Below are 24,930 nucleotides of genomic sequence, written 5' to 3'. Positions count from 1 at the left end.
GCTACATGTACTTGATAACCAGTCACTGGTGAAAGGCTTCCCAAAAACCCCAGTGAGGACTGTCCAAGGTTCAACACATTTACACTCACGCAGGTTCCACACAGCCTGCGATGGGCAAAAGGATGAGATGCACGCAGACTGGAAGATAACGCACCTTTGACACTGGCCACTTGCTTGCCGTCTGTCTTGCTGAAAAGCTGAAGCTCCGTGGTGATGCACTCCAGCATCTTCACAAAGTTGGGCAGGAACAGGATAATCTGCACCTGGTGGTTGGCAAGATGGCGACCGCAGCTGATTCCCTGAGCGCCCTTCACATGTGGTCCGCACAGCAATGCAACTGTCGGACGCTGGTGAACATTCTTGGGGTTTAACCTTGAACACAGAATAAATATCCTCCCGATTTAACCTTTAAGCAAAATCATCCTGAGACTCATCTGCAATCACATGGAAGTATTGTACGAGGAGACAGTGGCAGAGTGGTCCTGTCACGGGCCCGAGCTAATGCTCCAGGTAGCAGCTGGTGGAATTTAAATTTCGTTAATAAATTTGGCATGTGAGGGTATCCAACAGTAATGGTGACCATGAAACTATCAGTGATATTGTCATAAAAACCCATCTGGTTCACTGGTGTCCTTCAGGGAAGGAAATCTGCCATCCTTACCTGGTCTGGCCTCCTTGCGACTCCAGGTCCACAGCAATGTGGTTGACTTGAAACTGTCCTCTGAAATGGCCTAGCAAGCCACTCAATTCAAGGGTAATTAGGGATGGGCAAACAAATAGATAAAAACAAAAAAAACTGCGGATGCTGGAAATCCAAAACAAGAACAGAATTACCTGGAAAAACTCAGCAGGTCTGGCAGTATCGGCGGAGAAGAAAAGAGTCGACGTTTAAAGTCCTCATGACCCTTCGACAGAACTTGAGTGCGTCCACTCAAGTGGATTCACTTGGACTCACTCAAGTTCTGTCGAAGGGTCGTGAGGACTCGAAACGTCAACTCTTTTCTTCGCCAATGCTGCCAGACCTGCTGAGTTTTTCCAGGTAATTCTGTTTTTGTTATGGGCAAACAAATGCTGGTCTTACCAGTGATGCCCACGTCCTACGAAAGAATAGGGAAAATGATGTACTCTAACCAACAACAACAAAAAAAAAATGCTTTGCTCCGTTGGCAGTTTAAGAACAATGTAATTCTTTGGGTACCATGTTGCCCAATTTTCTTCACACGTTCTCCTCATTCATGTTGCAGTTTGGGTCTGCAGGAACTGGCAACCTTCCAGTATCCTGCCCAGTTGACTGTCATCCCTAAACTTATACTCAAGTGCTGAAAATCCATCATGCTGTGTGGTTTTAGGTGCCATCGTAATAAAATGGGAGTGTTAAGTGCTATTATTAGTTTAAATACCGTGTTGATAAAATGCCTCTGAGTAAAAAAATGGTATCAAAAGGTAGCCACCTGGTTTGCCCGAGTGCAGGATCAAATCATACAGACCAACAAAGTCTAGGTTTCATCCCAGAGTCTGTTTTGAAGTAGCAACACCACAACTGGTTACAGTGGTAGGGAGAAGAAATATCAGCAATTGTGCCCACGCAATTCTTACCCAGTGAGCCCTATGGGAAACTGTGCACATATGTTGAGGTATTTCAAGATGGGACTCGGCTGCGGCTCTGCCTTGTTTGTCCACGCCGTGTAGGCTCACACTGGGGAGGGCAGGGCCACGGAGAGGCAGGAGTGCAGGCGGTGCAAAACACTGGGGCTCAGAGGCGAGGGGGCCTGGGGCCGGTGATGTAACAGAGCTTCTCGTCATCCACACGGAGCAGCCAGAGCTGCAAACGTGAAACAACAGCTTAAATAAAATGGATCTGTTAGGCTGAGTCCAAACTGTTTTAAAACAGGCGCATCAGTCGGGTCAATTTCACTAAGTCGCTGCGCCGCTTCTGACCTTCGGGCAGCTCCCTGGCTGCAATTTCTTTTGTAAAGCTCGCCAGAAAACTGCGAAGTTGCCTGAAGTTCAACAGCAGTGCAGCAACTAAGAACTTTTTTTACTTGAAAAACGGCAGTTCAAATCGTCGTTATCAATTTGATGCTGTGTGCATGCATTGGGGGGGGGGGGGAAATGTGGCAGGGAAATGGGAGGGAGGGGAGGCAGCAGCAAGCAGGGGCAAGAGGTGATGGCAGCAGACGGGGGGAGCGGCAGGAGATCGGGGGTGGGGGGGGGAGCGGTTTGGTGGGAGGGTCGGGGGAATGAGAAGCAGCAGAACCTTCAGACTTGCTGATCAAGACAGATACAATTGTGAACCATTCAGTCTTTGTCCTCTGGTCTCCTAAGTTGTGTTGCACAGAGACACATGAGGGCTCCAAACCTTCTCAATGACAGTGAAGACCCATGTTGTTCAGTCATTCCACTTTGTTGCTTAGGAGTCATTTGATCTTTCTACTCTGAGAGATTATTGATAAAATAGAATTCAATTACATACCTTGTATGAAATAATTATATTGAATAGTATCATGCACCCAGGCAAAAGGAAGTCGTCTTCTACTTCTACAGAATGGAAAAGATGTTGTGCAGTTTATCTGGGTTGCAAGTATTGAATCTTTCCCCAAATATGAATTCACTGTGACCGTGTCCACATGGTGCATTGTGCATAACATGTTAATGAGGGCTGAGGCAGTCACTGAAATCAGCGGTACCATCTGCACAGCATTACAAATAACCAATGGGATATTTTCCTCTCAAATTAACAATATTGCACAATGCTGAAGTAAAATTTGTACACTCTGGTTTGTTTAATAGTCACAGTGGGATCACCTATAGGGTGCACACAAATTACCACTGCATTATATTGTTGCTGCTTTTAATATTAATGACCCATGCTGCATATATATCGGATGATATTTGTAAGCAGATGCCAAAAATGGGCATTATTATTTCACTAGGGCCTGTGATTGGTGAATCTTGAAAGGGGAAAAAATATCAAGCATGACTGAGGGGAGGATTAAAGTAGGGGGAGGGATAAGGGACCTGGAAGCAGGAGAAGCACTGGAGCCCATGATTTTTCTCCTGGCCCTGAGTGAGGGCACCTGAGCGTTTTTGGCTGCCATGGAGTCATACCCCTGCTGGAATTAGCTCCTTCAGAAAGTGGGATTGGGGGTAAAACAAGACAGCAGACACAAGCGTTTCTCAGCTGTTTTAGAATCTAAACATGACACTAGTTGATTGTTAGAACTATAAAGCCATTACCAGGACCTCTACTTAACGGTGAGTGAATAGGCCAAAGGTCAAGCTATTATACAGGATTCTGGGAGCTTGCGTCCCAGCACCTGTCCACTTTTCCTTGTGAAAGTCAGCGGCTTCAACCATTTCACACGGGCAAGAGTTACTCTTTTTTAAAATAACAAAGTTTTGAGAGCCAGTTTTGAACTTCACTGATGAATAAAAGATTGTATCTTTAGATTCCAAATGTTCAAACATTTGAGAAATGTCCCAAGAATGTGTAGAGTCTTAATAAGGGATGAAATATTCCCGAGCACAATGAGGGGGCCACTCTGTGTACAAATGTACAATGAGTGAGAAAACAAGACAGCAGAAGAAAAATGCTGCTACTCCTACTCCCCAAAAGGTAGTCACAAACTGGCAGGAACTCGTAATATTTGAAATTCTGATTTGTTTGAGTTCCACACCCAAGGAGGAAATTGCCCGTTAAAACATCCTGCACCATATGAAACTATTTCCTCAGTTCCGGCCCCAACAGACAAGAAGTCACAATTTGAAAAAAATTAATATTTGCTAGTGCCAGCTCATGTCCTGCACGAAAGACAAAAATGGCATCACTAACATTCAGAATTAATATTTAGCGTCGGGATCAGCGTTAGGCATGGTACTTTGCTGTTACTGTACTGGGTTTGATTAAGTTGGTGCAACGTGGCTTCTAAAATACAGCTCTCAAATGATGCTTGTTTGTGTCCCCATGGTATAACCATTATTTGAGTAAGATAAGCCTAGTTTGTGCACTTGGGATCAACCTAATATGAGGTTTTTCTCCTTTATTCTTCCATGGGATGTGGGATGTGGATGTCGCTAGCAAGGTCAGCATTTGTTGCCCATCTCTAATTGCCCTTGAACTGAGTGGCTTGTTGGGCCATTTCAGAGTCAGTTAAGAGTCAACCACACAGGTGTGGTCTGGATTCACATATAGGCCAGACCAGGTTAAAAACAGCAGATTTCCTTCCCTAAATGACAATTGATAATAGTTTCATGATCATTACCGAGACTAGTTTTCAATTCCATATTTTATTAATTGAATTAAAATTCCACCAGATGTCATGTGGGATTTGAACCCGTGTTCCCACAACATCAACCTGGACCTCTCGATTACTTGTCTAGTGACATTACCATTATGCCACCATCTCTCCATCAAGCTGAGGCTGGTCTTACACTGTTTGCTGACATGCTAGTGTGACAAGCAAGTCTCACACCACCAGCAGCAACCATAGTGTAATCTTCCCAAAACCACTGAGAAATCATGGTGTTTGTGCCTCTGCATTTTGCAGGCATTCAACGCTAACATATCACTGATCTTTCAGAATACATAAGTGATTTCTCTCTTCTTTCCCTGATATGAAAGAGCAGCATGTTGTGCCACTACCAACACTTGAATCCGCTCCATTCGCCTACACACAAGGTTGGTGACTCATGGTTACACCAGCTGGAAAAAAGTTACAAAAAGAGCAGCAAAGTGTCAAACTAGAGCAAACAATTGCTGATTTGAGAATCCCCCAGTGTGAAACACTAACTTCCATCTAAGTGAATGAAGGTGCTCCATAGATGCACAGATGAGGGGATGGTGATGCTAGAGCTTCCATGTAAAGGGAGAAACATGATTGCTTAAAAGTCAATACAAATAACTCGTATGGAGAAACTGGAAGAGAGTGAGGCCAGTGGCAGGACTTTGGACACCACAAGTGTTTTAAGATAATTTCAAACTAATTCTCATTAGACACAGACCGACAGCAGACAACCATCCACCACTAAAATTGCTCATGTCACACTGACATGGGAATAGATGCTGCCACTGGAAACCCAAATCAGTAGTGAAAAAAATTGCTCAATTTCCCATACAAAGCATACAAATCTCTCACTGAAAGAAGCTCACTAGATTATAGAAGGCTCATTGTGCTTTTTTAAAAATAGAATGACAGAGTGATGTACATAAACCCAGAAGTACCTGTTAGGCCCACCAAGCAGTGTTAGTGTCATTTGGCTGGCACACACTCCAGTCATTTCCAGTCTGCGCTCCAATGACAGGCCATGCCTTTCAGCAGTTGCCAGCAACTTCTTGTGTAAGTCGTAAGAAATACTCGGGACAACCAATCCCGAATCTGTAAGGCAAGCAAACACAATGTCATTGTAAAATGTGGAGAAAACATTCAGCAGCTATGCTAAAGACATCATTTATCTCCTGTGAATGTCCTGGCAATAGAAAAACAGAGTGCAAATCACACTATAGCAGTTTGAGAATTTGAATTTTCCATGTAAAAAGTCAATGAAAGCAACCGTGCCAAACTGTCATAAAGATCTAGCTGCTCCACCAATAACTTTCAGGGATGGAAATCTGCTAGCAGAGTCCACAAGTATCCAAGCACTCTCTCATTATATTATGTCCATCAGTTCAAAACAATCTGTTAATCAGTCTTCCAACTGCTATTAATGCTAGCCCGATTTTTTTTGAAGTTGCAAGTGACCTGTAACCGGGTTAGGCACTAAGATATGAAAAACGTTTCACATTTGTCTCGAGCTTCACTTGCTCAAGCTGAGATAATTGTCAACAATCAAACGGTTAAACATTGTGTTCACTTCAGTGGCAATACAGCAGTATCTGATAAATCCAGGTGCACCATTTCATTGTGCTGTTACATTGACTTGCAGAGGTTAAAGTGGCCCTAACTAGTGTGGGATGTTGATTACCGGAGCACTTCATGGTATGTAAAATTAACTGGACACGATCAAGCCTTAAACTGATGGGCTAATCAAAATTCAGTTTCTGGAAAGCAGCCAGCCAATGTTTATCTGATGCAGCAGTGTTAGGATACAGTGAATGCCCAATACATTGAACTCCTGCCCAGATGTGTCATTTGCGAAAGTAATCAATGGGGACCAACTACTTACACATATATAGATGCACCAGAAAGGCACACAAATATAAGTATATATTTAAAATAAATACAATAATTTTCATTGCAATTATACTTGCAATGACTCTGATAAAAACAAACATTGGACTTCAAACATCTTAAGTGCATCACTTGAAACTATAGCAGTTCCATGAACAGCTGCTTGCAATGAAAACTAGGCATATTCTTTAGGAATGCAGAAAGTTGCTTATATAATTGTAAAACTGAGTGACTCATTGGGGAATCCTGGCAATTTAAATTGAAGCCAAATGTAGCACAAACCAGGCATATAAGCTGAAAATGTTGAGGAGTGAAAAAACTGTTAAGTTTTGCAGAACTATGTTGTCAAAACCTTTTACATACCTCGTATCATCAAAAATCCAGCCTGGGGTTCATGCCCCTGTCTTGCGTTTGCAGAAATACAAACTATCCTGTGACAGTGGGAAGAGCGGGAAAGAAAAATACTTGACATTCAAAACCAAAGCATTCAAGAGAGGAAATGGGTGATGCAATTGCCACAGATAGGGTTTCTATCTACTCAATCCTCACAATGAACCAACCACAACCCATGAGTCAGGAGGGATTGCCAAACAAAAATCATGAACTGCACCAAAAAGATGGCGGGAGAATGAATGGATCACAGGGATATTTTTGTAAGGTAGATGGTTTCAAATAAAGTCTCCAGCCAGCACCTTTGGCTGCAGAAGAGTGATTGCTTCATAGGTTGACTCGAGAGGAAATCATAAATTCCAAGAGGAATGTGAGGGAATTAAAATTTTTTTTTAAAAGCACGTTATTGGAATGCATTACTGAAAGACATTCAATCTTAAACTGCTTCACAGGAATGGTCTGTTGTGGGGACTACAGCCCCCATAATGATTTGCAGTGCGTCAGCATGGCTTTCTAAAGCCTAAGATTCAATGTTAAACTTTATTGGTTATGTCAGCCCTTAGCAGTGGGGGAAAAGTGATTAACTGAGTTCCTAACAATGTTCCACAGTGACACAGGAATTCGCTGTGCCAAATTAAAGAGCATATAAAGAAAAAATGCTTAATTTTCCACATCAACCACTCCAGTTTTTTTTAACATGGGAGTAGAGGTGGTCACCATACACAGATGCTTTTAAGAAAATTAAATTCCACAACAAACCCCAAATCTTAAAGGTGTCAGACTCCCCAAAAGACAGCATATTAGATATTTGGACCATTGGGTAGGTTAAATATGACAAGAGGCACCCATTCAGAAAGTCAAGGTTTAAATTCTAGGCTCACAGCTCACATTGCTTTTCATGGACATCTCCCATTCCAACTTCAGGGGCATATGGCCACGTTATGGTAATGTTGCTGGACGAGTAATCCAGATGCCCAAGCTAATGCTCTGGGAAACAGGTTCAATTCCCACACCACAGTAGCTGATGAATTTAATTTCAATGAATAAAAATCCACAACTGAAAGCTAGCTTCAGTAATGGTGGCCATGAAACGATTGACTGCTGTAAAAACCCATCTGGCTCACAGACGTCCTTCAGAAGAGGAATTCTCCATTCCTTAGCTGGTCTGGCCTACATGTGACTCCAGGCCCACAGCAATGTGGTTGACTCTTAGCTCCCTCTGAAATGGCCTCACAAGCCACTCAGTTCTAGAGCAATTAGGGATGGGAAAATGTTGGCCTTGTCAGTGACACTGATCCCATGAAAGAAAAAAAATCTTAGGAAGCTCCTTTTGTGGCAAAGACAGATAAAAAAATCGATTACTCGTCCAGTGACATTACCACAACATTGCCATACGCCCCTGAAGTTGGAATGGGAGATGTCCATGAAAAGCAAGTGAGCGATGTGAGCTGTGAGCTTAGAATTTGAACTTTGACTTTCTGAATTGGGTGCCTGTCATACTGAAACTACCCAACGGTCCAAATATTTAATATGCTGTCTTTTGATATCTGGCATGGCCTGCTGAACATACTCTGCTGGCTGCCAGCAAGTGCTTCTGGGTTATGGAGCTTTACACAGAACATCTATTTCCTTCTCCTAGTCAAATGACAGATAGCATGGAGTTGGGGGGGTAATCAAATAGAGTGTCCCAGAGACAAACGACACATGCTTGTTGTAGCTTTATGTAGTCTTTTGAAACACTTGCAGTAAAATTTACGAGCTTGCTAGATGTTCAAATTCTCACTATGCAGTGAGAAGTGTTAGTATATGAGTTGGAATTTATTTATTTTTTTAAAATCCTTTGCTGAACTTGTGTTTTTCTGCCAGATTCCTCTCATTCTCCCGAATGCATTGACTTCATGTGGAGGTACAATTTCACAGGCACAGGGTGCTCTCTAGTATTTGACCCAGGTAACAGTGCTTCATCTGCAAATCTAGGTAATATGTTGGCAAACTATTCAAATGTGTGGGAAGGACACTACTGCAGTCACAATCCTGTCCTTAATCCAACAGAACGCAAGTCGACTTGCATTGAGGGCTGTTCAACAGCGACCAGGAGTGGCAACTCTAACTGATCCCCCTCACCAATGCAGGCTACAATGGCAACACCCCCTACTGTTGCCTCACCCACTACCAGGAATTGAACCTTGCCGGTGTGTTAGGCTTAGTCACTCAATGATTAACTAGCTGCAACACTGGGTAGGCTGGAGCTTATGGATTTCAACTGTACTTATAACCAATAATCATTAATACCTGAAAAGGCTTTTAAAGAACTTCTTAAATAACATGCTTTGATGTAACAGCCAACAGTCAGATCCTATTAACCTCAAATAACACTAATGCACCCTTTAACACCCCAACACTATTATCTTCTCTTTCCCTCTGGACACACTTTGTCATGGCAACTTGTACTTTTCCAGCAGTTCCAGTATTTACACAAGAAGCCAAAAAATGATAGCACTCGCTGAAGAGTATTAAGCCTTTAGGGACCGAAACAATCAGATGGCTCTCGATACACATACTTAAATAGAACAAAAATGTGCCCGTCAGTCAGGTGAGTTTATGTTGTTTGCCACAGCCTGTTTGCACGCCACTGGAGAAATTCTGAACGAGTAGCTCGGACTCAGCACATACCAATTACATAGCAACAAAATGAGAAGAATGAGGAAACTGCTACTGTTTATTTAAGCTTAAAATACAGTTTTGTAAACTATGGGTTGCCAAGAAACAACGCTACTTAACACGCAACATTAGTTGGCACACACACATTCCCTTGAGAAAAAGTAAAACATATTTTTTGAAGGATTCTGACAAACAAATACTATTAACCAGCCCATGACAAGATGGAGATCAGCAGAGTGGGGGATACCTGGTTGTAATCAACAATATAATGCAGTAGCACTGGTAACTCAAATCTGCTTTTCCGAAGCTTTCTATCAGCGCTGGAATTCTCCAGCCTTTCCCACTCTACAGACACACAAGTTTCAAAAAGCAATTGAATGTGCTACAAACTCAGAAGTGAAACATACATTCTATATGTTCAATTGTACCTAAAAAGTCACTTATCTCCATCTCTACAAACTTAGAATAATGTGCAGTAAATAATTTATAACCTGCAGGTCACAATGCAAAAGTCTTCATGTGAGTGAGCTAGAATAGCTGATGATTTTTCAGAACTCAGGTGTTTTCAAAGATTTTTTTGAGCCAGCTTTGAGAGCAATGTCCATTTTTAAGGTCACCAACCTGAAATGTTAATTCTGTTTCTCTCTCCATATGCTGTCTGTTCTGCTGAGTTTCTTCAGCTTTTTGTGTTATTTCAGGTTTCCAGCAATTGTAGTATTTTACTTTAGTATTAATTTTTTCTTACCTCCCTCTGCTGATTAAGAAAGGCCAGATCAGGAAAGATAAAAGTGCACCCATATTGCACACGGTTAATGGTGACGAGTGTAATAGTCTTCAAGTGCACATTACAGTACTTTATGACATTAAAATCAGCAAAAAAAAACTGACGGTGCTAATCAGCAACCACGTAAATATATCGTTTAGATCTGAATATAGTTTTGACATAGCTTATTTGCAGGCTAGAATATGTGGATGCCAGCCAGACATTAAACAAAACAACCCTGCCACATCTACTCGTATGTGCCATAAGGAGCACTTAGTAAAACAATGCCTCTGCTGTTGAATGGATCAAAAGCTTTACAAAATAAAATCCCAACTGCACGAGGTAAAATCTTGACATGTGGCGCAGCGCAGCCTAACAATTGTTCTGAAACCTGAAAGACTGCACCACATCAACAAACAAACAAAAAATGAGTTGAAAATGTGCATTTCCTGGATCAGAACATCTCAATAATGAGGAGGGTTGGCATTTTTAAAAACACTGTAGCACAGGCTATTGCTAGTGGCATTCCAGTGAAAACCTGGGAACAGAAAGTCTCACTCTCCATTTGTCTAGAGCAGTGCAGGCAAAAGGAAAAATAAAATTTGCAGTTATATTGCGCCTATCACAGCCTCAGGATGTCCCAAAGTGCTTTATAGCCAATTAAGTGCTTTTAAGTGTAGTCACTGTTGCAATGTAGGAAACTTGACAGCCAAATGCACACACAAGCTCCCATAAACTGCAATGTGTTAATTTGTTTTTGTGATATTATTGAGGGATAAATATTGACCAGGCTCACGAGAGATCCAGAAAAGATGGAGGCCTTCACCTTGTTCCATCTGAGACAGAAGGTCTTAAAGGGCCACAAACACTAAGGTCCAGAACAGCAGTGAATGGGCAGGGGACAGGGTGTTGCTGAGAGCAAATGTGAATAATGAACACATCATTGAACGCAGCAGGTCCCAATTCACAAGGGAGAAAAAAAACATTCCAGGAAGATCAGGCAAAACCTGTGACTACATGACTGACGTGTACCTCTTCAAGAGTCTGTGGCCAGAACTATATTTCTTCCCATTCTCTAAAAACTGAGTGCATCAAGGAAAATCATATGCAGCAGCCTAGTGTAACGCATCAGAATCCGCCCTTTGCCTAGAAGGCTTCTTTGAAATGATGGATGTGCTGAGAAGTGATAGACACAAGTCTTTTCATGTGAAGGCCATGCCAATCTTGTTCTTGCTTATCGGAGCCTGGAAGCAAATGTAGAAGATTGTGCAGGTGCATGATACATCAGCAGCTGGCCCCTGACAAAGCAAATCACCCTGGGGTATTTCCAGAATGTTTTCCCTCCACCATATTGTTACTCTGATACTACTGCGACTAAAAACTTCACAGATTGGCCAAGATATTTCTGTTCAGCCTATGAGGCGCAAAAAAAAAATTCACCAACAAAAAAGCCAAAGTGCTTCAGTTTAACTGGGACAGATGCCATACAACTGCATGATCCTTGGAGTCAAAATCCTATACTAGCGGCTTACTAGACCCACTGCAAACAATAGCAGCAGGCTTTAAGTGGTTACTGGGCCTTCCTTTGTGCAAAAAGCAATATCATCCTGGCATTTAAAATTCCAATTTGGTCGTGTCAATTAGAAACATTTTAGAAGTGCTCATTGCTGATAGAACCTGACAATTTTTGCCCTCCATGCAATTTTGCTTTTGCATTCTGAAGTGTTACGTTCACGTTATATAGCATCCTGCCCAATCAAACAAGCCAAGAACTGGTTTGCTACAAATAAAATCATTGTTGCATTCAGAATTCAAGACAGATGGCGCTCTATACATACAGTTCTAAAGGAAGGTCTTCACACGCAAAACAATTCCATGCATACTATGCTGCATTTCTTTACAAAATAAAAGGTACAAGGCATTTTTTTAATGTAAGGTACAGAGAACTGATTCAGACATGTAGCCTTTCATTCACAAAGAACTTTACAGAGTTATGCAATGAAACAATGATTTAAATCACAGGCACTTACACAAAAAGGGAGGGCAAAATATAGAACCATCTGTCACCACTTGCTGAAATGGAGTCATGATCATAAGAGGAAATCATACATGACAGTCAGCTTTTGGAGGTTCATTAAGTTTCAGGGTTTTCTTCCTCTTGTTTCAAAGCAGTCCTGTTCCCCAGCAGGTAGAATGCAATGGCAGCCCAGGGCGGGTGTTATAACCTGTTCAGTTTGTCAAATTGTAAGTGTTATAAATGCATATGTTTGCGGTTGGGGTGGATGAGCTATGGCAGTGCAATGGTCTGTAGTCATCTTATACCTACAGATGTTCATGCCTCACAGGGAGCCTCTGAGGCTTGTGAGTGCCTCTCAGGCCCATTATGCTCCGAGAGGGCCAGAAGCATAGGAAGGACCAGAATGTGAGTAATTATGTACTCCTGCAGCACCTGTTGGACAGCAAGAGGTGGAATTTAAACAGTCTGTGTGGGGTGTGGCACACGTGCGATTGTTTTAACCTGACCCTTGCACATTCTGTTGTCGAGTGTCAATGAATGATTGCCTCAGACATCCTATTGACAAGTCAGGTCACAGCCGAGGCCTCACCCACTATTCTGCTTAAATCTCAAATGACCAAAGTTTCTGCATTAGCTCAGGAAGAACATTTCCACTGTACGGTTATGACAGAATAGAGTAACGCTGCTCGAAAAAATTCTTGCTGTGCCCAAAAATGGCGGAGCAGAAAAAAAGAGCACAAAACCTTGCTGGCATTTCAGTCATCTGCAGAGCCAGAGTAATAAGAACAATGCTAATATGTACAATGGTTTCACTACAGCTTCCCTCAAGGATGGAAAGGAAGACTTCAACTTATATAGCATCTTTTAAGACCTCATGACATGTCAATGTGTGCAGCCAATTAACTACTTTTGATGTGCAATTATTGTTGCAATTCAGCAAACAATTTAGCACAGCAAGGTCCCACAAACAATAAGGTAATGATCAGATCATCTTTTTTGTTTTAATTACATGTTAGGTAAGGGCCAGTTGGCCAGGCCGTTGGGAAGAACTCCCCTCGGTCTTCTTCAAATAGTGATTGGATCTTTTACATCCATCTGAGAGAGCAGGAGGGGCCTTGGTTTAATGACTCATCTGAAAGATGCACCTTCAAAAGTACACAAGAGCACAAGAATTTATTTAGCAAGCTGGCAGATAACTCAGAGAAGCAATAGCAAAGGAATTAAGGTAGGTAGGTCAGGGCTACAGTTGGGAGAGGCAGTATTGGGATTGGGTGTGATGAGGGAAGGAGTGTAACATAATTGCTGCCACCCCCGGCAAATTGACAGATACCACTGCAGCACCATGGGGTGAATGCACTAAACTCATTGAATTGATGACTCCTGTGACCAAAGATACAAATCCAAGTATGAATGCACAAAATCTAGCACTGCACCAATGGATGTTCGCCCACAGCTCAGCGTACACAAAGATTCCCGAACTACCATTACTGCCCCTCTGACAAGTGGAAACAAAGAGAGGGCATACATTGAAGATGATCACAAAATGAACTGGGGCAATGGGAGGGGTTAGAAAATAAATCTTTAAACAGCATGTTCTGCCACAAACCACTGTTGAGTATACGTGTTTTCTTGAAAGGACTTAGACAGTCGCTGAACAAAGAACATTCATGGCAATGGGGAATGAATAGAGTGGAATTAAATGAGTGGCTTATGTGGAGTGAAAATGAGCACAGATTTGATGGACTAAACAGCCCATTTCTGGGCTATGACATTTTATGATTGTGTTTTACCAAGTCATAGCAGAAACACTATGATCAGTTCTATACATAATTCTTTGATGCTGTCTTAGGTCTTACATCAACAAGTACTGTTGAAGCTGTGCCCAGCCACAACTCTCCTTAAGTTCTAGATTTCCAAATAAAGGCACAATTTAACAAAAGCTTCCAACTTAATTGCTGTGATACAGCAATATAGGAAAATACATAAGTTCACCTTCACAATCATAAGACAGAGAGCAGAAATAGGCCCCAGTCTAGCAAGTATACGTTTCCAGTCATATCACTCTGCAACATGTTACCAGAGCTGAGCAATTAAAGGGCAATTTTCTTTAAATTGGGGTTATTTTAGAAAGTTTTAAAAAATTATCTTGTTTTATCCTCCTGCCTACTTAGGTGGCGGTTTGGGTCAGTTGATAGCGCTCCTGCCTCAGATTCAGAGCTTTCAACTCCATGCAGGGAATCTGGCCCTGGTCATCTTAATTGACACACCATGCAAATGCCCGAGTCACCAACTCTTGTATAAAACATTGAACTGAGGCCCCATCAACCAGAAAAATGATTCAAGGAGATGTTGAGTACTTGCAGCATTGTGTGAATAGGTTGTGGCCGCCAGTTTCAGTAAACATAACGAGCTGCATTTGCACTCAAGGGTCCCTGCATTAACAGCACAGTCAAACCTTTCTCCAGAGACCAGCTCCCAAATCCTAAAATGGTAATGGGGGTTGTATAACACATGGAGAATGCTCTCCCAAGTTTTTCTGGTAAGCTCACTATTGGTAACTGTTTAGCATTTATCCTTTCTCATATGTTAAACTATAGATGGTACCAAAAAATCTGGTATATCATCATCTGATGGTTGCACTACTATATTTAAAGGTAATTAAGACATGCTTGAAGGTTTTGACTTCCACAGTAAGTGCAATATTAGCACCATTAAATACATAAAAAGCTGAAACCTCATTGCAGTGTCCGGCTAGGCTTGCATGTACATAACCACAATATCAGGGAATCCAGGGAGAAGGCTTTGGGGGAAAGAGTTGTTAAAAACCATTGTGGAAGAACTCACATTGCCAAATCTGCTCTGAACCACACTTATGGTACTTATAGTGGGTCCTTCACGACTGTGCTAAGATTCCAGAGCACAACACATTAGACATACGCTGTTCATTATTCTGCCATTCACACCTCCTCTGGACCCATCATTTGTTACTGTACTCCTCCCATTAGTACTCCCTTTGGCTCAGCCCCACCAACTCTTTTGTTATTTAATGTCCTCTGCCCTATCACAGACTTTGCCTTTTGTTCTTTTTCTACCCTCCCCAATTTTACCTACTTAAAAGCTAGTACACTTCTATCTTTTCCAAGTTCTGACAGAAGGGCATCAACCTCAAACGTTACCTCGGTTTCTCTCTATGCAGGTGCTACCAGGCCAACTGAGTATTTTCAGCATTTTCTGTTTTTATTTCAACTAGTAACATTTTCACCTTAATATGGATTCAACCTTGACACTTCATTTTAGGATTTCAAACCAACTGCTTACAAACATGCTACTTTTCTGTCAACATGAATTTTGTTTGCCCCTCTGTTTAAACAAGATCTAAAGTTAACTGATTCTTTGTTACATTTGATAACATTATCTGCATGCATTTATCAAGAGATTATGATGATTTTTCCACTCCCTTGGTCAAAAAGCTTAAGAGGCTACAAGGAGCTTGATCTTCAAATTAAAATGCAATTAGCTACACAAGGCTATTTAGAATTAAGGGATGCCTTCTGTGACCTTCATTATGAAAGAATGGGAAGACAACAGTAAATTTAAAATATAATAATTTTAATCCAAGTTTAATCCAGTCAAGGTTCTAAGTTTAGAATTTGATGGGAAGAAGATCGCCAAAAAACTAATTTGAGTACTGCAAGGCCATCTCTTAAATGTAAAAAATCAGAGATTATTTCTGATGTTATCAATGCCTGACTGAACAAGGATTTTGTGAAATCCTTCAGTAAATTTGGAAGACTGCGATTAAAGCTGTGGCAAGCTCCTTTAAATAAGACACATTTGTCAGGATTATGCCAGTTGCAAAGGATTAACTATATGCAAATTCAACACACTTTTAAATGGTAGATTGCTTGCCAATATATCCATAATTTATAATTTAGGTTGCTATTTTTTTTTCAATGCACCTGTCAAGTCTGTCAATATATTGTGATCGTGACATGGGAACACAAATGCTTCTATTTCCCCCTCCAATCCACACAAAACACCCCCCAAATTAGGAATACATTGGTGTTCCTTTGATCAAAGCTGGGTCTAAATCCTGGAACTCCTTACCTAACAACACTCTGGTTTATCTACACCAGATGAACTGCTGCACTTCAAGGTGGGGACTCACAACCACCTTCTCAAGGGTAATTAAGGATGGGCAATAAATGCTGGCCTTGCCAACAATACCTGCAACCAGTGAATGAATTTAAAAAAGCAAGAGGCAACAGATGTATAGATCTTTCTCACTGCATTATAGCAATTAAATAGCTTAAGTGTAATGAATCAGTGTTTGTTAGAAAAAGATGATCTCTGACTGTCAGCTCATTTCTAAAGGCCCTTAAAGAAAGAAGTGCATAATTTAACAATTTCCGAGATATGGCTGTTCAATACTGAACACGCAGCCCATTTCATCTTGACAAACTGGCGTACACAAGTTTAAAAAGAAACCTAAGCAGATAAATAATGCTTACAAAATTAAACTAAGACCTGCCCCATTCATTGGATTTTTCTGCAGTTAATTTTGAAAGGAATACATTCTAAAATACATTAAAAGTGGGATAAATCTTGCGTACAGAAGGAACTCCAGGTCCACTAAATGCAGCCAGCACAGAAAGGCAAAGAGAGCAGGACCAATAAGTAAACATTCATGTCACAAAATCTTTCAACATCTAAGTGCTTTCCTGGAAAATAGGAATAAACAGTTTCAATGAGGTTTTAAAATCAACATCTGCTGAGGTTATGCTGATTTTGACACAGGCACATTTGTTCAGTAGCAGCGCTATTTGACTAGTATTTCTTGGAACGAGCAGGGTTCCTGAGGCTGGATGCAGGTTTATTAAGCAGCCGGTTAAGTAAGAGTATGATGGACACCAGGGATTTGGCATTTCTTTTGAAAATTAAGTTAAATATTATTCTGAAAAAATATGAACATTAATTTCATCAGTCGGATTGAACAGTAATGTCTATGCTTAGGTACAAGATACATTTTAACACAGTAACTGACATAAGGGAATACCACAAGAAGGAAAAGGTACGATATGACAGTGCCTCTGGTGCTTAGTGTCACACTGCAGTTGTACATGGTTTGTAATATCAGTAAAGATGGAAAAATCACACCAGCATAGGCAGGAATATCACCATACATATTGCTACAAAGAAGTGCAAAATAAGTTAAGGGGAGGCAGTGGCGTAGTGGTAATGTCACTGGACTGGTATCCCAGAGGCCCAAGATAATGCTCTGGGGACCCAGCTTCAAATCGCACCATGGCAGATGGTGGAATTTGAATTCAATAAAAATCGGAATTTAAAGTCTAATGAAGACCATGGAACCATTGTCGATTGTCGTAAAAAATCCATCTGGTTCACGAATATCCCTTAGGGGAGGAAATCTGCTGTCCAGACCTGGTCTGGCCTATAAGTGGCTGATTCTCTGAACAAGGGCGATTAGGGATGGACAATGCTGACCCAGCCAGCGACACCCACATCCCATGACAAATATAAAAAAAAAACATTTGATGTCCCAAGGCTGTGAAAACAATAGAGTATGCACAAATATTATCCCTCCTCTAATCATCCCCCTAATAAGCACCTGAGGGATAACAAATTAAACAGGGCACTTTGAACCAATAAGCATTGGATCGCAGAGTTAAAATGGGGTTGGGAAACAGTTATCTACTTTTTTAGAAAGACAAATGTGGGACAATTTTAATTACACACAGTGGTCAAACACAGGTTTAAAGAAACATTGTCTTCATGGAAGTTAATCTTCAACTTATTTTAAGAGATTCTGAGGGATCCAACAAGCAGTCTGTTGGAATCACCATAATGTGACACAAACAAAAAGAATGCACCACAATGCAATTCTGTTATGAGTCTCCAAACAAAAGAAAAAGGTTGGCAAATATTTTTTACACAAAAAAAAATTCCAAACTCTTCAATAATCATTTGTTTCAAGTCATCAGTTCACCCTTCCAAAAGTGTGCTTGCGACTAAAGTAAATTTTTGGTGAACTTAACAGTCCTAAATAGTTGGCAGAACAGAGGTTAATTAGGCAAGCATGTATCCTAAAATTTGTTGGAACAAGTTACTTAGCTAGTTTGGTAACATCCGCAAGTGAGCCCTCGGAGCTAAGCTGGAACTTATGTAAGTAATTAAAGTGAATTACCAGCTGCCACTTTTGAATTTTTCAAATTTAACCCTACAGACAATTGTTTCTAGTCAATATGCAGAAGTGCAATATGTCTGTGGCTGACATTCACTATTTCAAATAGGTTATCCAGGGTGCCAACTATTTTAATCAATTTTAAAAGACAGCTAGTTGCCAATGCCCACACTTCACTAAGTAACTGATTGGCTGTGAGGCACTTTTGGACATCCTGAGGATGTGAAAGGTGCTATATAAATGTGAGCTTGCTCTTTCTCACTCTCCAGTACAGCACAAATTACTGCATGTGGAAAATGTGAACTGGGGATTAGATTCATATTATTTCTCTAAATAATAACTGAGACAGAAACACGTACTGTACTTTGTATGGTGGCCTAAATGTGCGTGATGCACCACAAATTGTGTCTGGTAAACAGGGCAAAAGTCTGTACTATTAAACCAAAAGGAAACAGAGAAACAATGCACTTTGCTCTAATTGATACTGAACAGTCTGTCTGGATGGAGGTACTGGCTGCCAAGCCAACTTCCCGTCAAGTACACACGCGATGTATAACCTGCCCTGAGAGGTTATCGGTAGACTTGCAGCACAACCCTAAAACTACAAGTGTGATAAACTATAAAAGGAAAAGAATCAAGGTCATACCACAGTGTGCACACAGCAGTAACACTCCACCTCAATGAAGGAAATTTACTTGGATTGAAGCCAATACTAACTACAACTGGATTAGTGCAGTAAAGTTTTCTCATCACTGAAAAGTACTTCATTTGATTTTCCATTACAGGACTAATTCATCACATCATGTCGTAATAAAAACATAAAATGCTTGGATGGCTCAACCTGGTAAGGCAGCATATAACTGAACAATGCAGGCTGGGGTAGTTTTGGGGGGGGGGGGGGGGGGGGGGGGGGGCGCTGCAGGGAGTGGTGCGGGAGCAATTCTTGGTCTAGGTGGCAGTACAGGCATTACAACTGGTTTCAAAGTAGCAGGACTACAGAACAAAACTTGTCATTGTCAGTGGGTTTCAGCTTTGTGAAGAGAGCCTTGAACTCAGCGATGCCCTCCACAGACATATGAATTGCCAACACCTGAAAATGGTCACTTAGCCCAGGTGCCAGAAGGTGACCAGCACCATTGAAATCATACAGGAGACAATGCCTTAGATGATTCCTTAAGTGGATGAGGAGGCATTTGGCAGGGAAGTGGGAGAAAACGGGAAATGATCTAAAAATATTGGGCGTATGTTGAAGGTCAATCAACTTATCAAAGAAAATTAAAGTTTTGATGAAGGATCTCTGTCATGTGCATCTCCAGTATTTTAACTTTTCATCACTCCGCATTTTGATATGGAAACATCAAATGACACAAACAGGATTACACAATCCAATGCTGGATTTTACAATTGTACGTTTTTGAGCTTAACAATTAATTTATTGTGTCACCAGCCAAGGCATAACATTCGTTTTGGAATGACAAGGTGGTAAAAATGAAACTTAAAAAGATAAAACATAGATGCAAGAGATTATTAATTAAGCTGAACAGTGGAAGAATACCATCCCATATTGGAAGAATTCCAAATATATCAAGCTGATTCTGGGTAATGCAATAAGGAGCCCATGACTAAAATAAGGTTAATCTGGTTCTACTAAAGATAATGGCAAGGCTCATCATTGGAAACTATACTCTGATTTTTGCTAATAAGTTTCCAGTTAATCTGGACTTCAAATATTTAATCCAACCAAAGAGACAATAAAGAAAAAAGAAGGAGCAAAGTTCCTCCTCCTCCTCCATCAGCTAGCTTCTGATTTCTAAAGAGGGCTGAAGGCCCACATTACGATTTACAATCCTTATATACTTCTCACATGCAGAAAGGTGTCTCAAAACACTTCACAGGATAGTGGAGCTCAGATGAAATGAGATTTTAGAAACAGTTGTCAAATCTGGTAGGAGGGGGAAGCTTCTGGAGTTCACACATGCAAAGTTAAATATGCTGCCAATTATTCAATGTTCCTCAATGGGGTGCACTGTTGAAATTCTCGCAGATTGAAATCTTCTGAAATCATTTAGCTTGACAGGAACTTCCACTTTTACATTATTAATCTCACTGCAAAAAGCCACGAAAAAGTTACACCTTAGTCATTTGGTAGTAGATAACTTGCTGAAAAAAGAGACATGTCGAAGCTTTTCCTCTTGCACTCATCAGGACACTTCGCAAGAATACCAAACGTAAAGGGAACAACAGTTTATACCGTATGAGAAGAGAGTGCTGATTGGTTGGCACATGGACTCTGAGGAGTTGCCATGGAGAGTATACCAATTGATGTTGAATGACAGTTAACTGCTGAGCACTGATTGAAATTTAAACCAGGCAGCTTGATCCTGTTTGGTCAAGGCATTGTCCTGAGGAATGAATCAGCAAATGGCTATCACTTATTTTGTTGTTAGCTGAAACAGGCACAATGTATGTACATGTTTTTTCTGTCTGCAAAGGGCCCTGTATATCAATCTTTACAGCTTCCTGTACAGGCAAATGTGCCACACTGTAATCCTCAACACGCTAAGAATTACACTGACAACCAATTTAAGATAGTCAGTCAGGCTCGCAGTGTGGTGCATTTGAATGTGCTGGAAGCTACATATATCAATACACCTGGCCCTGTTCTTTGCAAACAGAAAGAATACGTATACTGAGTCTATTTCAACTAAACAAAATAAGTGACAGCCATTTGCTAACTCATTCCTCAGGGCAATGCCATAACCAATCAGGGTCAAGCTGCCTGGTTTAAATTTCAAACAATGATTGGCAGTTAACTGCCAGTCACTATCAACTGATGCATTCTCAATGGCAAAGCCTCAGAATCCACTTGCCAATCAGCACTTTCTTCTCGTATAGTATAAACTGTTGTCCCCTTTACATTTGGTATTCTTGTGGTGTCCTGATGAGTGCAAGATGAAAAGCTTCAACGTCTCTTTTTTCAACAATACTCAAGATACACCTTGCTGAATAAGGTGTAACTGGGTTTTTAATGGCATACTAAGTCCATAATTACTACTGGTCAGTCTCATTGGTTCTGAAAAAACTTATTTTATATTTGTAAAATGGCAAATCAATTATGATAAAAATCCACATTTTTAAAGTAATATTTTCTTTTAAAGTTGATAATATTTCAGCTTCTGCCTTAATCAAACATGCATTTCCCAATCCTTATGTTGCATAATATTTTTTAAAAATGAAGGATAACCAGTGGTTTGCTGCCCGAGAGAATTCTTCAATGTGATTGGCCGCTTAGTCTGCTGGATGACCTCACTGCTGCAGGATGTCAGAATCAAGGCAACATTGGGAAAGGAGAAACTCATACCAGGGTGACCACTAGAGCTATGTGGGCAGCTTTCTTCAAAATGAGTTGTGATCATTGTCACTTCGCTGCTGCCTACAAAATACCGGCCACTGAATGCAGTGTTTCTGCTTCATCATCTCCCAATAAGTCACTTGTGGCCATTTAATTAACTGTCAGCATTTCTTAATATTAGGTGAGTTGTCTCTCAAGAGAATTTGGAAAGGCAAAATTTATAAGTCATATTGGTGCTTATTTTCACAGTTCCATATAAAATGCACCAGAAAACAACTTAACTCATGCTCATTATAGTTTATTGAAAACTGAATGGAAAAAATGCATGCAGTGTTGGCATGGTAAAATTTCAGACTTACAATCATATTTTATCAAAATCCATATGACTATACTACTATAGGTAAGAAGGGCAAATATGAAAGACAGTTTAGCAAGTGTGCATTAAGCACCAAAGCAACTTTGACCCATGAGTAAAAACATGAATTAAAATAAATACTAGAACACTGGTAATTCAGGTTTGGCATTTCAGTTGCTGAAATGGAGAGTTTTAATTATAGCACAACACAAGACCAATTAAGTACAGTACCTGAAGACGAAAGTTCCAGTAACGGAAAATTAAAGGGTATACATGACAAGCTTACAGAAGCACGCTTACACAAAAAAATTAAGCACCAACGGAATGCTAGCTTTTCACCCCCATAACTTCCACTGGCCAAAGCCTTGTACTGTGTATTTGTCTTACACCAAATGTAACCTATTTTTCCATCTCGTCTTTCTCTATCAATGAAGCTATTATACAGAAGGGTTCAAGTTTGAAGCAATCCTCTAACTAAAAATCCCCATAGCATGATTTCAAAATGCCCCCAGTTGAAAAACATACGACTTTGTTGAGTCATGGAGCACTGTCCACATCTGAAATAGTTTAAAAATCCCATTATCCTTTTGCCATACACTGCAGCTTCAAAATTGCAAACAAGCCAACCAGTCAATTTCAACGTTATTTATACTACCAAGTTTGAACTCAGCAACTAGCAAAAGCTCACCCAATTTCTTAAAGCCAAGCTTCCCACTGGATATATTCAACACTGCAGGAATTTGAAGCTCGGCTGCTGTATCTCAGCACAACTTGGGTGCTAGTTCATTAATTTACTTTCTCTGTCTTGTTAAATGAAGCTGAGCAGACTAGCATAGTCAATCCAACATCAAACCTTATTTTTCAACTTCATCTGCAATATATAATGGTTTGTCCACAAAACAATGATTATGATAGCCAAACCGAGCCTTGCATCTAACCTTGAAAATTAGGAAACATCAGTTTTCATAAAAGTAATTGATACCACTCTTTCATGAACAACTGGCCTCAAGGCCTTGAAGTCAGTTTTCTAGCAAAATAACATTATAATTTTTTAAATTATACTACACAGATGTAAACACAAAGCAATGCAGCTTGCATTCCAGGACATCACTGCAGGAGATCCTAGTAGTGTCCTAGACCCAGCCATCTTCAGCTGCTTCAATGACCTTCCTTCCATCATAAGGTTAGAAGTGAGGATGTTCGCTAATAATTGCACAATGCTCAGCACCATTCACGACTCCTCAGATACTGAAGCAGTCCACGTCCAAATGCAGCTTGACCCGGACAACATCCAGGCTTAGGCTGACAAGTGGCAAATGCCACATAAGTGCCAGGCAATGACCACCTCCAACAAGAGAGAATCTAACCACTGTGCCTTGACATTCAATGGCATTACCATCTTGGAATCCCACACTATCAACATCCTGGGGGGGTTACCATTTACCAGAAACTGAACTAGACTAGCCATATAAACACTGTGGCTACAAGAGCAGGTCAGAGGCTAGGAGTCCTGTGGCAAGTAACTCACCACCTGACTCCCCAAAGCCTGTCCATCATCTACAAAGCACAGATCAGGAGTGTGATGGAATACTCTTGTCTGGATGAGTGTAGCTCCCACAACAGTCAAGAAGCTTGACACCATCCAGGACAAAACAGTCTGCTGTATTGGCACCCCATCCACATACACTCACTTCCAATGATACACAACTGCAGCAGTGTGCGCCATCTACAAGATGCACTGCAGGAACTCACCAAGCCTTCTTAGACAACATTTTCCAAACCAGCGACCTCTACCATCTAGAAGGACAAGGGCAGCAGACACGTGGGAACATCACTACCTGGAAGGGCCCTTCCAAGCCACTCACCATCCTGATTTGGAACTATATTGCCATTCCCTCTCTGTCACATTCAAGAAGGCAGATCACCACCACCTTCTCCAGGGATAGGCAATAATTGCTGGCCCAGCCAGAGACACCCACATCTCATGAATGAATTTTTTTTTAATGTTAACAAGGAATCAAAATATTTATTCCTTGTTGTGCACATTTCATCTTTTCCTCTGTTATCCATGCTGCAAAAATCTTAAGATGTCACATCGCAGTGCAGAACTTGAATATTGCTGAAAAGAGAGACACTTTGCCGAGGTTTTCATCCTGTGTTTGCCCTGATGGGTGCAAGATGCAAAGCTTCGGCAATGTGCCTCTCTTTTCAGTGATATTCAAATTAAATGTAGTCGGAGTGACCTGGAAAATAAATTATAAAAAACAAAATCACCAAAAGGAAACCTAGTGTCAAGGAGTTAAGCTATAACTTAATGTGTCTGAACCTGAATTCTCTCTGAAGTAATTAAAACTTCTAAATTGAAAAGTTACCAAGTTTGATTCAATCGTACTGTCTCAAAGATGCTAACTTGTCAGTTCTCCAGCATGATGGTACTGCATTCTTAGGAAGGACTCAGCAAATTCCACAACAAAACTGTCAGGAATAAAATCTCAATACCATAATCGCACATTCAATTTATTATGATACTGGAATTCCAGCCAAGTTAACATTCATCGCACAGTCAGCCTGAACGCACAAGAGACAACTTGTCACATTTTGAATTCATAAATGCAAACCTAGTCACCCCAAGTGCAATAAGTACTGACTAACTTAAGTATCTCAAGTTTGAAACTTTACAATCATTCAAGGTTTTATTTGATACTTACCCACACCAAAGCACACATGAGTAAAATGATGGACAGCAGTTAAATACATAGTGCTCAACACGTTCAGTACCAAAGTTGGAATCCATTTCAGTGTAATACTGGGAGTACTGGATCACTGAAGGTCCTCTCGGGAACCACATTCCCATCTGCCTGTTTCATTGGTTTAGGCCAACACTAAACACCTCTATTCAAAGAGCAGCTCTTTTGGCCCAGTCAACATTGCTCACTTAACCAGCAGTACCAAACATAGATAAAATGGATGGACATTTATTTAATTTCCTGTTTGAGACCTTGCAATGCACAAATTGGCTGTTA

General features: G+C 40.8%; 1 protein-coding gene across 2 annotated transcripts in view; it reads right to left on the bottom strand.

Annotated features, from left to right (window-relative positions):
* edc3 (enhancer of mRNA decapping 3 homolog (S. cerevisiae)) overlaps positions 1-24,930 on the bottom strand; it is an 84,113-nt gene that overhangs the window by 10,863 nt on the left and 48,320 nt on the right. For both annotated transcript variants that reach the window (XM_041178460.1, XM_041178461.1), the window contains exons 5-6: positions 5,222-5,375; positions 155-372 (exon numbers count right to left, since the gene is read on the bottom strand). In XM_041178460.1, the coding sequence (XP_041034394.1) occupies positions 155-372; positions 5,222-5,375 (372 nt within the window). The remainder of the gene's footprint in view (positions 1-154; positions 373-5,221; positions 5,376-24,930) is intronic.

This window comes from Carcharodon carcharias, chromosome 32, assembly GCF_017639515.1.
Source record: "Carcharodon carcharias isolate sCarCar2 chromosome 32, sCarCar2.pri, whole genome shotgun sequence".
NCBI lineage: Eukaryota > Metazoa > Chordata > Chondrichthyes > Lamniformes > Lamnidae > Carcharodon > Carcharodon carcharias.
Note: the sequence above shows the minus strand (reverse complement) of the source record. Positions and strands in the feature narration are given on the sequence as shown.